Here is a 13,471-nt window from a genome sequence, read left to right as displayed (position 1 = left end):
TGCATAGATTTAGCTTTATCTTCCATCTTTTTAAGAACTTCCTCAGCTTTGTTGCCAAACAGGCAGTCCTGATTTAAGGGAGCATCCAACAGTTTAGCTTTAACATGATCAGGCAAAGATTGCTCCTTAAGCCAAGCATGCCTTCTGAGCACAGACCCAGTAACATCAGCCCTGCAAGAGGCCTCTAATGAATCATATCCACATTGCAAAGTATGTTTACCAACCTGTTCAGCAGAATGCATTAAATCTTGTAATTCTTTATTTTCAGCACCGTCAGGAATCATCATAATTTTCTGTTTAAGCCAACCCAATAACATGTTGTTGATACTTTAACATATGAAACTGGCAGTTTAAACCCTAATGGCCAAGGTTGCAGAAGTGTAAACCTCCTTACCCCATCTATCCAGCACCCTGGAGTCTCTTATCAAAAAGGGTAGGATTTTTAGCAGTAGAAGCCTTAATGCACTTGGGTCCCTGTGAAATAGTCTCTGGATCCGCAATAGGATTTTTAAAAAGAAACTTGTGTGAATCAGGAACCCTGTAACATCTGTCAGGGGGCAGGAGGCAAAGAATCGGAGGCCAAACTAGATTCCGAAAAGGCATCATCAACAATGTCTAGTACAGGAGGTATAGCTAAAGGCCTATGCTGAGGCAGGAGTAAGAAATCCCCAAGCCTCTTTTTTGAATCAGCAAAAGTCTGGCTTTCCCTTAGAGTATGTAAGGTTTCACCAAAATAAAAATCCTCTGGAGGTGAAGTAGAGGGAATAGAGTGCATCAGAATCCTCATAAGTACATAGGGGCAAATCCAGATCATCAGAAGAATCAGAAAAATCAGAATCCTGGTCAGAAGATTCATAAACAACTTCAGTCCTAGGTCTCTTAGAAGGGGGAGGTTGGCTTCCCCTGATTAAAGTTATAAGATCTTCAGACATTCTTATTTGTTTTTTAGGCATAGAGGCCTGAGCATGCAGCCTGGGCATTGGTTTCTTAGGCATGGTTCGAGATTTAGGCCTAAATGAAGAAGGAGGTGTCGGTTTAATATGCAAATCTGTAGGGCCTGAATACATCCTCAGAAGCCGGTACCTGCACAGTGGCTTCGGACCCATCCAAGGTAGAGACATCCGCAGGTTCCACAGTTGAAACATCTCGCGGCATACCGGACTCCGAATGGGTCTACAGTAGAGGCCTGCGAATCAGAAGTAGCAGGTATCAGGGGCTGCGAAAGCACCAGAGTACTGGCGACTGGCTTAGGAGAAGCGTCGTCGACAGCTTTGGACCTAGGCAGCCTGTCTCTGTCCTTATTTTTCCGTTTTTTCAGAATCCCAGTAGTCGGATGGCTAAACGACATTTCTGGACAATTAAACCGAGAACCTAAATATTTAGAGGCGAAAATATATCGACAACGGATAGTGCGCTGATTAAATAAAGCACAAAACCGACAGCAAGGTACGTCGTGGTCAGGGCCCAGGCAAGGAATACAGTACGAATGAAAATCTTTGTGAGGTATTTGCTTTTCAGAAGTAATGCAATTAAGGAGCAATAAAAAGTTTCCCCAATGAGGTACTTACCTTTAGTTGAAGACTTCGGTTCTGAAACTCGAAAACGAAAATTTCAGGAGTCGGCCGACCGGCACTTGCGAACTGCTTCTGCTTCAGGCACCGCATGGCAAGAAAGACTGAAGTAATGGCGTTGGCTGCATGTTTTATACCCCTGACGACCTGACGTCATGGAAGAAGGGACAGCATGAGACGCAGGACCCAAGACTTTGTTAATCAGGCCGAATGAGGGCTACTGCAAGCAGATAACCCAAATGTAATGACTGCAACAGTGAAACACGAAGAATATCAAAGTTTACCCCGTGGATCACTTCAGTGGCTCTGCTGGACAGAGGCACAGGGAACTAATCTAAGGGGGCGGCGAAAGCCAACACATTCTGGCTAGGCTTATAAATGCCTTTGGGCGCATAGTCTAGTACCTACCTATGAACCTATATAGGTCTAGGCTCTGGCTGGCCCATTCCAAAACTTTAATTTTCTTCTGGCGAATTCATTCTTTTATTGATTTGGATGTATGCTTGGGGTCACTGTAGTGTTGAAAGGTGAAATTCCTCTACATCTTCAGCTTTCTAGCAGATGTCTGAAGGTTTTGGACCAAAAGTGACTGGCATTTGGAAATGTTCATAATTCCCTCCACCTTGACTAAAGCCCCAGTTCCAGCTGAAGAAAAGCAACTCCAAACCATGATACTGCCACCACCATGCTTCACCGTGTGGATGGTGTTCTTTTAGTGATTTGAAGTGTTGTTTTTGCGCCAAACGTACCTTTTGGAATTGTGGACAAAAAGTTCAACCTTGGTCTCATCAGACCATAACACATTTGCCACAAGCTTTCGGGAGACCATGTATTTTTTCGCAAATTTTAGCCAGGCCTGGATATTTATGTGTGTAAGAAAAGGCTTCCATCTTGCAACCCTACCCCATAACCCAGACATATGGAGAATAAGGGAGATTGTCACATGTGGTACACAACCAGTACTTGCCAGAAATTACTGCAGCTCCTTCAGTGTTGCTGTAGGTCCCTTGGCAGCCTCCCTGACCAGTTTTCATTGAGTCATCAATTTTGGAGTGACATCCAGTTCTTTGCAACGTCACTGTTGTCCCATATTTTCTCCACGTTTTTGATGACTGTCTTCACTGTGTTCCATAGTATAACCAATGCTGTGGAATTTTTTTGTACCCTTCTCCTGACTGATACCTTTCAAAAATGAGATCCCTTTGATGCTTTGTAAACTCTGCGTACCATGGCTTTTGCTATAGCAGGCAAGTGAGTAACTATCAGGAAAATCCTACTAGGACAGCTAAACTTTACTTGGGGTTAAATCAGAGTCTCTAACTGATGGCAGGTGTGCACCCAAGACTAAATGCTGTAATTAAATCAAAAGGTGCTTCAACAAAGTATTAGTTTAAGGGTGTGCGTTTAAGGGTGTGCACACTTATGCAACCAGCCTATTGCATGTTTTTTATTTTTTTATATTTTTCCCCTAACAGATTTGTTTTTCAATTGAATTTTACAGATTATAGGTCACATTAAAGGTGGGAAAAGTTTTGAAATGATTTATTGTGGTCTCATTTATCATATTACAAAACCTGACATTTTAACAGGGGCATGCCAACTTTTATATATATATATATATATATATATATATATATATATATATATATATATATATACACACACATACACACACATACACACACACGCACACACGCGCACACACACACACACACACATATATATATATATATATATATATATATATACGCACACACACACACACACACATATATATATATATATACGCACACACACATATACAAGATAACCATTCCATAAAAATATTAGCAAGAAGAAGGGATACTCCCAAAAAGTCATCTGTTAGGCAAGAAGCTTTTGACCGACTGCAGTTCCTCTGGATCCAGAGGGATGCTTCTTCAGGCTGCAGGAAAATCTTGAAGATATACCTCGCTCTGGTCGTTGATATACCCCCCCCCCCCAAAAAAAAGGGAGCAGACTGTCAGCAGCCAGAATGAATGACATTAATGGGAGTTAGTGTTCTGACAAGCTGGCCATGTGCTATTTTCTTGGCAGTTCACTGTCCATACACTACTGCAGCAGTGAGAACAAAGCAGATTCTATCATAAAGAAATAAATCTGCAAAATGTATGTAAATGGATGGCTACACTGGTTAATGAATAAAGATAAAACTAGGGAGCAATATCAAGTTTTTGCCTTCCAATGAAGAGAAAGGTGGTAGGGATTTACAGGTGGTCTCCTGTTCCTGACGTTATTCTTTGCTTTTCTTTTACTGGGGTTAAATTATGTTTTAATTTAAAAGATAATAACATTTTACAGTGCACTGATGTCAGAAGGTCAGACAGAAGACAAATGCATTCTGAACATTGGACAATGGCATGTTACTTAGATGTCCAATCCAAAGCACCAGTTTAGAAGAAATGCTCCAGTGCTTTTGCATATCTAATGGCTTAGGGTAAAAGTATTTTTGAGGTATCACACATTTATCATGAAATGAAACGGAATGCACATTTTGATTTGATTACCAAAGGATAGCTGTCTAATAAAAAAAAGTTTAAGTTTCAGCTATGTGGTGCTATACAAAAAGTGAAGGGTTTCAGATGGACTAAAATTGAAAGGATGCTGCACTAACAGCAAAAACTAATTTCATTTTTTTAAACACCTCTATTAAAATATCACTAAACACAGACACAAAAAAGAAAGCAAACCATGTAATTTCTTTCATTTTCACACATTATATATTAAATGCTTTCTTTCTTTATAACGGTCATTCAGTCCAGCATTACCTAAATCATTCAATTCCTATCTTCCCCTAAACCTCACTCCTCCTCCTGAACATTCTGCATGTATTTTTCCCACAAATTCCACTTATTTCCATTTAATTTGCTCCTTACCTTTTCTAAAGATCTGTATTTCAGTTCTATTACCTATCTTACGACATTCAATACTCCAAATACAGCTAGTTTAGATTCTGATTTCCATTTTCTATTAATTGCTTTTTTGAGAACCGACAGAATTAAATTTAGTACGGTCTTACTATGTCTAAACTATTAAGATCCGGCATCTCAGCTCAAAAGAATCATTCCTTGGTTACAGCCATTTGCTCTTGCAATGTTTCTGTGAGTAGTGAAGGGATTTTTTTTTTAATCGTATCAACTCATTACACTCCCAAAAAACATGTTCCAGGTTACCTCTTCTCCATCTCACCAACATTTGTAACCTACTGGAGGAAAACTTCTTTAAGTCTGCCTGGGGTATAAAAACACCTACACAAACACTTTAAATCAAAGATCCTAAACTTTCCGGACTTTGTTGCATAACCGGGAGACATGCATATATCCGCCCACTGTTTTCCTTGTAAACTGCTAATCTGGTTTCTCTTCCCAATATTTTCTAACCTCCTCTGAATCGATTCTAATAATCATCATGCAATATTCATTTTGATGACTGTGTGGCTAGTCTGGTCCAAAGACCTTTTTCAGCCAAGATCCAGGCCACAAGATGTAACATTACAGTACAGTTGAGAGTGTACATAAAATACACATATGTACTCTGTAGACATTACAGTACAAATATATACTAGAGTATATGAACTTTGCAGACATCACAGCATATGAAAAACCTGTGTCTACATGTGCACTGTATACACAAGGAATCCAACAGAGAATTAGTAAAGCAGTTATCAAATGTGAGGACTTCAGCATTTCCATTTGTTAGCAAAAGAGATACACAGCAGTGACTTTTCTTCCCCCCCCCCCCCCCCCCCCCACTGTCATGGGACTAAGCAAGAAAGACGTAATTATGTATAAACTGTTTGAAATGGTGATATACCTTCAAAAATACTAATGACATAAGGATGTACAAGAGAAGAAGGCAGCTTGCTAAATATCAACATAAACAAGCGAATGTAAGGCAGTTCTTCACTGACAGGGTATTGAAGTGTCACACTGGTCTCCTTTGGGAAGGCACAACTTTCACATCTTTATATCTGCAAGCCAATGAATAAGGTTCACTTACACACACAGTCTTTCAACAAAAAAAAAATTCTAAGAGGTCAACTTTTCTAAGAGGTCAACAAGCAACAAAAGACATGTTTCCCTCTTATTAGTTGTCAATATACTGTTCAACAAATCATCATTTACAATATAAATGGCAAGAAAAATCTTTCAACAAAACTGCCCCAGCAGCCTGGAGCAACAGCTAACAGAATATCAGAAACTTGATCAAAAACATTCAGGAAAATTCTGAAAACCCCCAAAACAAAATGAATGGGCTTGGCTTCATCCAGCCAAGTTGAATAATGAAAATACATATATAACTTAACATTCACCCAAGTTTACTTACAAGGTCTAGGTACAAACAGGATAATTACTTGTAAACAGATAACGTTTGCCAATCACATCAATGTAAATACACACAATGCAACCTCCTATCTCCATAAAAAGGTAATTAACTGAACAAAGGATGTAATCAGTACAAAAATGTTAAACGCTAACTGCATACATCACTGATCTTTTGCACTGTACATATTAGTGTCACTGTACAACACTAAGACTTGTTATAGAAAATAGTTACCTATTGTGATAATACTGTTGGCTGTTATCTTTTTGCAATGACGAACCAAGTCATGTATGAAAAGGGTCTTTGAACCAGTTCAACTACCCAGTCAACAAGTGAGATAAATAAATGTATGCAAAGTATCACAGGAGTTCAACATAAACTTTTGTGCACATCACAGCTTACGGTATGACAAGCAAACACCTCTTCCATTCCATGACAAGTCCTGTTCAAAACACAATCACTCCAGGCAACTTTCAGGCTTGTCAGGATTACTGGTTCACAGGAATTATAAATTAGACCGTGTCAAAATACATTACAAAATGTCTCAACCATATGTTCAGAGCAACTGACAGCCATTTTGGTAAAAATGAACCTCCAAAAGAACTCAGAATTGCATAAAAATTATTAATCCTTACCGCCATGTAGGCAGCACATCCTGCACTCCGTGTCTTTGCTTTGGAGTCTACCAGTCTGCCACTTATTCCAAAGTCACAGAGTTTGATCTGTCCACGTTCATCTAAGAGGATGTTGGAAGGTTTAACATCACGATGAATTACACCATGTTTCTCCTTCAAGTAGTACAGAGCGTTGACAATCTGAAATATAAACAAATTTTCAAATTTGGGTTTAATGTGCAATCCGATTCCCTTCTGTGTAAAGTTACATCTGGAATAAACAAGTATGCAGTGGAGTACACGCACTGTATAACATTTTTCTGCATAGCAAGTTATAAACTCAGATCCAAGCGGGTGACAATGACTGTATTCAGATTTAATCAGATTCACCAGGAGAGCAGATTATGAATATGGTATCACTATTGCAGTATGAATAATTATGCATGGAGATTAGATGAAAGAGAATGTCTTTCTGGACAGACTTCCTGAGCTTCCTCAAACTTAGCGTGCTGGACTCCTCTCTTGGCCAAGAAGGTTGACAAGACTGGCATTTAAAAGGACAAGCATCTTACCAATCTTCATTTTTCCCCCTAAAAAAAGTGTGCGCCATGACTGGTGGCACCTACACAACCCATATTCCTCAAAACAAAGTCCTTGAAGACTTGCATCTAGTGAGATGATGCTTTTGCCCTTTCACAATGACCCACTGATGGGACAAGCTTGGCTCAAAGACAGGGTAGGGTCATGCTCTCATATACCAAGTGTTGCTTTTTACTTTAGTTTTAATTACAAATATAGGTACACACGTGTTTACATAAATATATATGTTTTTAAAAGTTATGCATGTGTGTGTGTATGTATATATATATATATATATATATATATATATATATGTGTGTGTGTGTGTGTGTGTGTGTGTATGTATGTATATAAAAACAGAAAAACTCCACGCATTTACCATATTGAGGCAGAAATGTTCAATTTAATATTCTAGCCAAAGTAAAAAATTCAATAAACTGTAAAACAAATGAGCACTTTCGGGTGTTGAACCCTTCCATCAGATCTAAAAATAAACGTTGACCTTCTATTTATTTAAAATATCATCCAATCAACTCTTAATAAAAATCTCAGCAAATATTAGATGCTGGTCAGCCTATACTCAGCTGTTTCCATGTTCTACCAATCAAATAAATTAAATGAGTGGGTTAGGCAATGACTGTCATTGTGTGTCCAATAAATGTTATTGGTCAACTTTTCAATTCGGGCACTTGCATTGGTTACGTTAATGCGAATCATTAGCCTATGTTTCCTATATCCATCTATAAGTAATGATCATTTATTGTTAGTACTAAATACTCCTATTTAAATTAAAACAAATTACACATCATTTTTATATACGTATATGTTTTTATAGATATATATATATATATAAAAAACATATATGTGTAGGGACACACATGAAACAAAAAACAATCTTATGTTCCGAACAGGGGATATTGCTTATATGATACTAATTCACAAAGTAAAACACAGGTTACCCCTTCATCTATCACTACGCATAAAACGCTATTGGCTAAAATCCCTATTTGAATGCATGCAATGGTGGATGTTTTAACCAATTCACTACTCTATTTTAGAAGGTCACCAATATACATTAAATAACAAAACGTATAGGTCTGTTTAATGTTAACATCAATCCCTTGAAATATTAACATAGTACGTTCATAGAACAATCTGTCAATACTATGTGTAAACGAAATGAATAACATACAGTCAACAATAAGCAATAACAAAAACAAAGATTCATATTGGATAAAGCCACCTATCGAATGCTGTCACATAATGTGATAAATCACATTTATAAAAAAAGAAGTTATGTACTCACCATAACGTTCCATGTTTGTAGTCCATCTCGCCCTTTATTCTTACATATGGGTTTGGGGCTGATCCTCGGCTCCGACTCGGCCTATTACAAAGCTCAATTTCTTCTAGTTGGCTCTTGGCTAGGTAGGTGTATCCCATAGTGCACCAGTACAATTCCCAGATCTTGTTTGCTGCTAAACTACAGAAAGACAGAATTACGATTATCCAGAAAGAACAACACTAATGAAAGGCCTCCACCTCATCATGGAAAAATTATCCTATCTCCAGATCTTTCCAGGACGGGGGTAGGTGGGTGGGTTCATAAGAATGAAGGGCGAGATGGACTATAAACATGGAAAGTTATGGTGAGTACACAACTTCTTTATGCTCTATAGTCCTATCTCGCCTTCATTCTTACATATGGGACAGCGTCCCTAGCACCTTATTCTTGGGTGGCTCACGGAAAAATACTCCTGAGTACCGTGGAACCAAAGGAGGCTCTATCCCTAGAGGTCACGTCCAATTTGTAATAAGTAATAAAGGTATGAGGGGTAGCCCAGGTTGCTGCTGCACAAATATTGTCAATTGGAACTCTGGCTTAGAAGGCAGCAGACACAGACTGGGATCATGTAGAATAAGAAATTATGTACCTACCATAACGTTCCATGTTAGTTGTCTTCTTCTCGCTTTCTTTCTTGCTGGTTGGGTTCGGAGCCGACTCGGCCATCTTCAAAAGCTCGACAGCTACCTACTGACTCGAGGCCCCCCTATATCCCATGATGCCTGGCGCTAGATACCCAGATCTCGTTTGGTAAGTCTAACTGCAGACATAATAATAATAATAATGATACAGGAATCCTGTCCTAGAATGCATAAATCCTACTGGAGAGACTACTAGTCACAAGGAATAGCCAGAGAAGACTCAGCCAGTGATAAAAACATAAGGAACTCTTCTCGGTCTACTGGGATAGGGGGATGGAGGGTGGGACGCAAGAAAGAAGGCGAGAAGACGACAACTAACATGGAACGTTATGGTAGGTACATAACTTCTTAATGTTAAGTTGTCTATCTCGCCTTCATTCTTGCTGGTTGGGACAGCGTCCCTAGCACCTCAATCCTGGGTGGCTCATTGGAAAAGACTCTTCAGAACAGTGGAACCAAAATCAGCTCTGCTCCTGGAGGCCACGTCCAGCTTATAATGTGAAATAAAGGTATGAGGATTGTCCCATGCAGCTGCCGCACAAATAGTTTCCATTGGCAATCTTGCCTGAAAGGCCACTAAAGTAGTTAGAGCTGTAGTGGAGTGACCTTTTGGTTTAGCAGGAAGCTCTTTATTCCTTAGCTGATATATAAATGTAATAATAAATGTCAACCACCTAGATAAGGTTACTTTCGACACAGGTAGACCTTGTTTACCCTCAGCATAGGACAGGAACAGCTGGTCTGATTTTCTGATTTGCTTAGTTCTATGCAAGAAAAAGCGTAACTGTCTACGAACATCCAACTGATGCAATTTGTATTCCACCTTGTTGGAATAATTTGGAAAAAACACAGGCAGACCAATAGACTGATTCAAATTATTGTCAGAAGAAACCTTTGGAAGGAAGGAAGGAAGGAAGGATTAGTCCTAAGAGAAACTCTGTCATTGTGGAAAACTAGATAAGGAGGGCAAACACAAAGAGCCTGAAGTTCAGAAACTCTTCTGGCTGAAGTAATTGCAACCAGAAGAAGGGTTTTCCAAGAAAGAAACTTCAAAGAACAAGAAGCTGCCGGTTCAAAGGGGGGCAGTATCAGGGAAGCTAAAATCAAATTTAGATCCAACGGAGGTGGGTGATCTCTCACTGGGGGCCTGAGTAAAGTAGTCCCTCTGAGAAAAGCTTTACAAAGCTTATGGGACATGATATTAGTATCCAACAGACCTGTATGAAAGTTTGAAATTGCAGCTAACTGAACTCTAATCGTGGCAGAAGATCATCCAGCATGAAAAAGTTCCGCTAAAGAATCCAAAATATGGTGCACAGGGGCTAAAAAGGGATCTATATTCCTAGCCTCTGCCCAGAAAGAGAAATGTTTCCACTTACTAGCCTAAGTCTTACTAGTGGTAGACTTGTGCAATAAGATGATTTCACGCACCGAGTGGGAGATGTTCGGAAGCCTGGCTAAGGTCGGAAGTGGAGCAACCAAGCAGTGAGCTGGAGAGATTGAAGGGATTGGTGCAGCCCGCCCGATTGATGGATCAGGAGGTCTGAAACTGGGTCCAGGGCTGCTCCAGAAGGTAATGATGCAGGAACGGGAACCAAATTTGTCAAGGCCAGTAAGGGGCGCTGAGGATCATCTTGCATCCCAATGTGGTAGCTTTCTGTATTAATTTGGGAATCAGGGGGAACAGAGGGAATGCATAAAGAAGTCCCCGAGGCCAATTGTGAACTAGAGCGTCTCTGGGGGAGTGTCCGGGAAGAGGGATGAGAGGGAAGAAATTGTTGCACTTGCTGTTGAAGGGGGTGGCAAAAAGGTCGCAGCAAGGCTGACCCCACTTGTGGAAGATTTAGTCCGCCACTGTCTGATTGAGAGACCACTCGTGAGGCATGAGACTTGCTCTGCTCAGCCTGTCCGCTATAACGTTGGACTTCCCAGGGATGTGCACTGTTATCAGAAACTGTTGGGAAGAGATCGCCCACTACCAGAGTCTGAGTGCTTCTCAACATAGGGGGTAGGACCTGGTTCCGCCCTGCTTGTTGATATACCACACTACCGACATATTGTCTGTTTGAATTGCAATGGTCCCGGTGGGAAGAGAGTTGTGAAGAGCTTGCAACGCCAAAAGTACGGCCTTCATCTCCAAGACATTTATATGCAGATGGTACTCGTGAGGCTGCCAGGTGCCCTGGACTGTTCTGCCGTGAAAATGCCCCCCCCCTCCACCAGATCAGGGAGGCATCCGTGGTCACCGTAGCCACTGGAGGAGGAAGAGCAAATGGTCTGCCCTGGGGTACTGATGGGGAAACCATGCCCTGGGGTACTGATGGGGAAACCATCCACCAAGCAAGTTGGTTTTTGCATGTCTGTGTGATCATTATCTTGTGAGACATTGGAAGTTGCTGGAAAGACCATTGGGTGAACAGAATCCACTGAAGAATCCTCATATGAAAACGAGCGAGGGGGACTAGTATGATAGCCGCTGCCATGAGACCCAAGGTCTTTAGGACGAATCTGGCCTGAATTTTTTTGCATCCTAATAAGACCTGCACATGTCGGCGAATGTCTAGCACTCTGACTAATGGAAGTCTCGCTGACATGTCCTTTGTATTTAAGTTTGCGCCTATAAAGGTAATAGATTGACAAGGCGACAATGCAGACTTTTTGAAATTTATTGTGATGCCTAGTTTGGAGCAAGTTTGGATGGTGTAGTCTCTGGCTCGCAGCAGGTGATGCCTGGTGGTTGCAGTAAGGAGCCAGTCTAAATATGGAAACACCTGGAATCCTTGACGCCTCAGGTGAGCGATAATTACTGCCAAACATTTGGTGAACACCCTGGGGGCTGTGGTGAGACCAAAGGGCAGAGCTCTGAACTGATAATGACTGGCTCCCAGCCGGAAGCGGAGGAATCTTCTGGAGCGTCTGTCTATTTTGATATGGTTGTACGCATCCTGAAGATCTATGGAGCACATCCAATTGTCCTGACCCAGAAAGGGTAAAATGGACTGTAGCGTGACCATCTGGAATTTTGTTCTTTGAACAGACCTGTTTAGTCTGCTGAGATCCAGAGTGAGTCTCCAGTCCCCTGTCTTTTTTGGTACCAAAAAGAACCTTGAGTACATTCCGGATCCTTGCTGGTCTGCCGGGACTGGCTGGATGGCTCTTTTTCTTAGCAGTTTTGAAATTTCTTGAACTGCTTGATCCCTTAGATTGGGTGGAACATCTGGATTGGATTTGTTGGGAACGTAGGGAGTGTGAAAGAAAGGGATTTTGTAGCCTTCGGATATGATAGACAGTACCCATTTGTCTTGTGTTATACTTTGCCAGGCTTTTGGGTACAGCGATAATCTTCCCCCGACTGCCTCCGAAGGTGCACAGCCAGGCAGCACCTCAGGGATGCTGAAAGGGCTAGTCAGAGAAAGATTCTCTTTGGCCCTGATTTTGCAGAACCCATCTGCCCTGAGGGCGGTGTCTATTGTTGTTCCCTCCTCTGCCCATGGAGGGGAACTCTCCATGTGTGTCAGGCACGGATCCCTGGGGTTTCTGGAACCACATCTTCCCACTCTTCTGACCCTTGGGATACAGTCTTGAAGGAGTTGAAAAATGGACTCCCACAGCAGAGAGAGCCTTGCCTTCCTGCTCACACCTGGTAAGGGTATCCTTCACCTGTGGTCCAAAAAGAGAAGAACCACCAAAGGGGGTGTTGGTGAAAGATGCCCTGAAGGGTTCTGCAAAGTTCCATAACCAAATTCAAGCATGCCTCCTCAAGGCCACGCCTGTGCCTGCGGCCCTACTCGCACCATCGGCTGCATAAGAGATGAGCCGCATGGAGGAGTTTACTACCGAATTAAGAGTCGCCAGCTGGGAGGCAACCTTAGCCTGGTCCCCCGCAGCTGATGGATCCTGAAGAGTATCTCCTAGCTCTTTAAGGAGATCCCTTTGAAGGCGGGTAAAGTGGCACAAGTAGTTCAGCGACCTCATGGAGAAGGTCGCTGAGGAAAACATCCGCTTCCCATATCTGTCCATCGTCCTAGATTCCTTATTAGGGGGATGGACAGACGAAGTTTCAGCCAACTCCTTTTTTGTGGCCGCTGCTACCACCATGGCATCAACGGGAACACCCTTAGTCAGAAGTTGCTTGTCTTGTGGTGCAGTAATAAATTTTGTGGGTCTTCGAGGGGTTGGTTCCACTGTGTCTGGGGCTGACCATGCCTTCTGAGCCACCACAGACATCAGTGGATCAAAAGGTGGAGACACCCAGGAGGTGGAGGGTCGGGAACCAAACGCGTCCAGGAATACCGACTTATCCTCGGAAGGGTTAAGGGTAGTCCAGTTCCCCCTCTGCCCAAGTATCTCAAGGATGTC

The 13,471-nt window shown here is 41.6% G+C and overlaps 1 protein-coding gene across 2 annotated transcripts in view; it reads right to left on the bottom strand.

The window, feature by feature from the left end:
* The window catches only part of MAP2K7 (mitogen-activated protein kinase kinase 7), a 2,576,186-nt gene that overhangs the window by 1,064,782 nt on the left and 1,497,933 nt on the right, over nucleotides 1-13,471 (bottom strand). For both annotated transcript variants that reach the window (XM_044084531.1, XM_044084532.1), the window contains one exon: nucleotides 6,569-6,748. In XM_044084531.1, the coding sequence (XP_043940466.1) occupies nucleotides 6,569-6,748 (180 nt within the window). The remainder of the gene's footprint in view (nucleotides 1-6,568; nucleotides 6,749-13,471) is intronic.

This window comes from Protopterus annectens, chromosome 9.part0, assembly GCF_019279795.1.
Source record: "Protopterus annectens isolate FY-2018-M chromosome 9.part0, PAN1.0, whole genome shotgun sequence".
Lineage (NCBI taxonomy): Eukaryota > Metazoa > Chordata > Ceratodontiformes > Protopteridae > Protopterus > Protopterus annectens.
The sequence above is the reverse complement of the archived record's forward strand: the minus strand, read 5'-3'. Positions and strand labels throughout refer to the sequence as shown.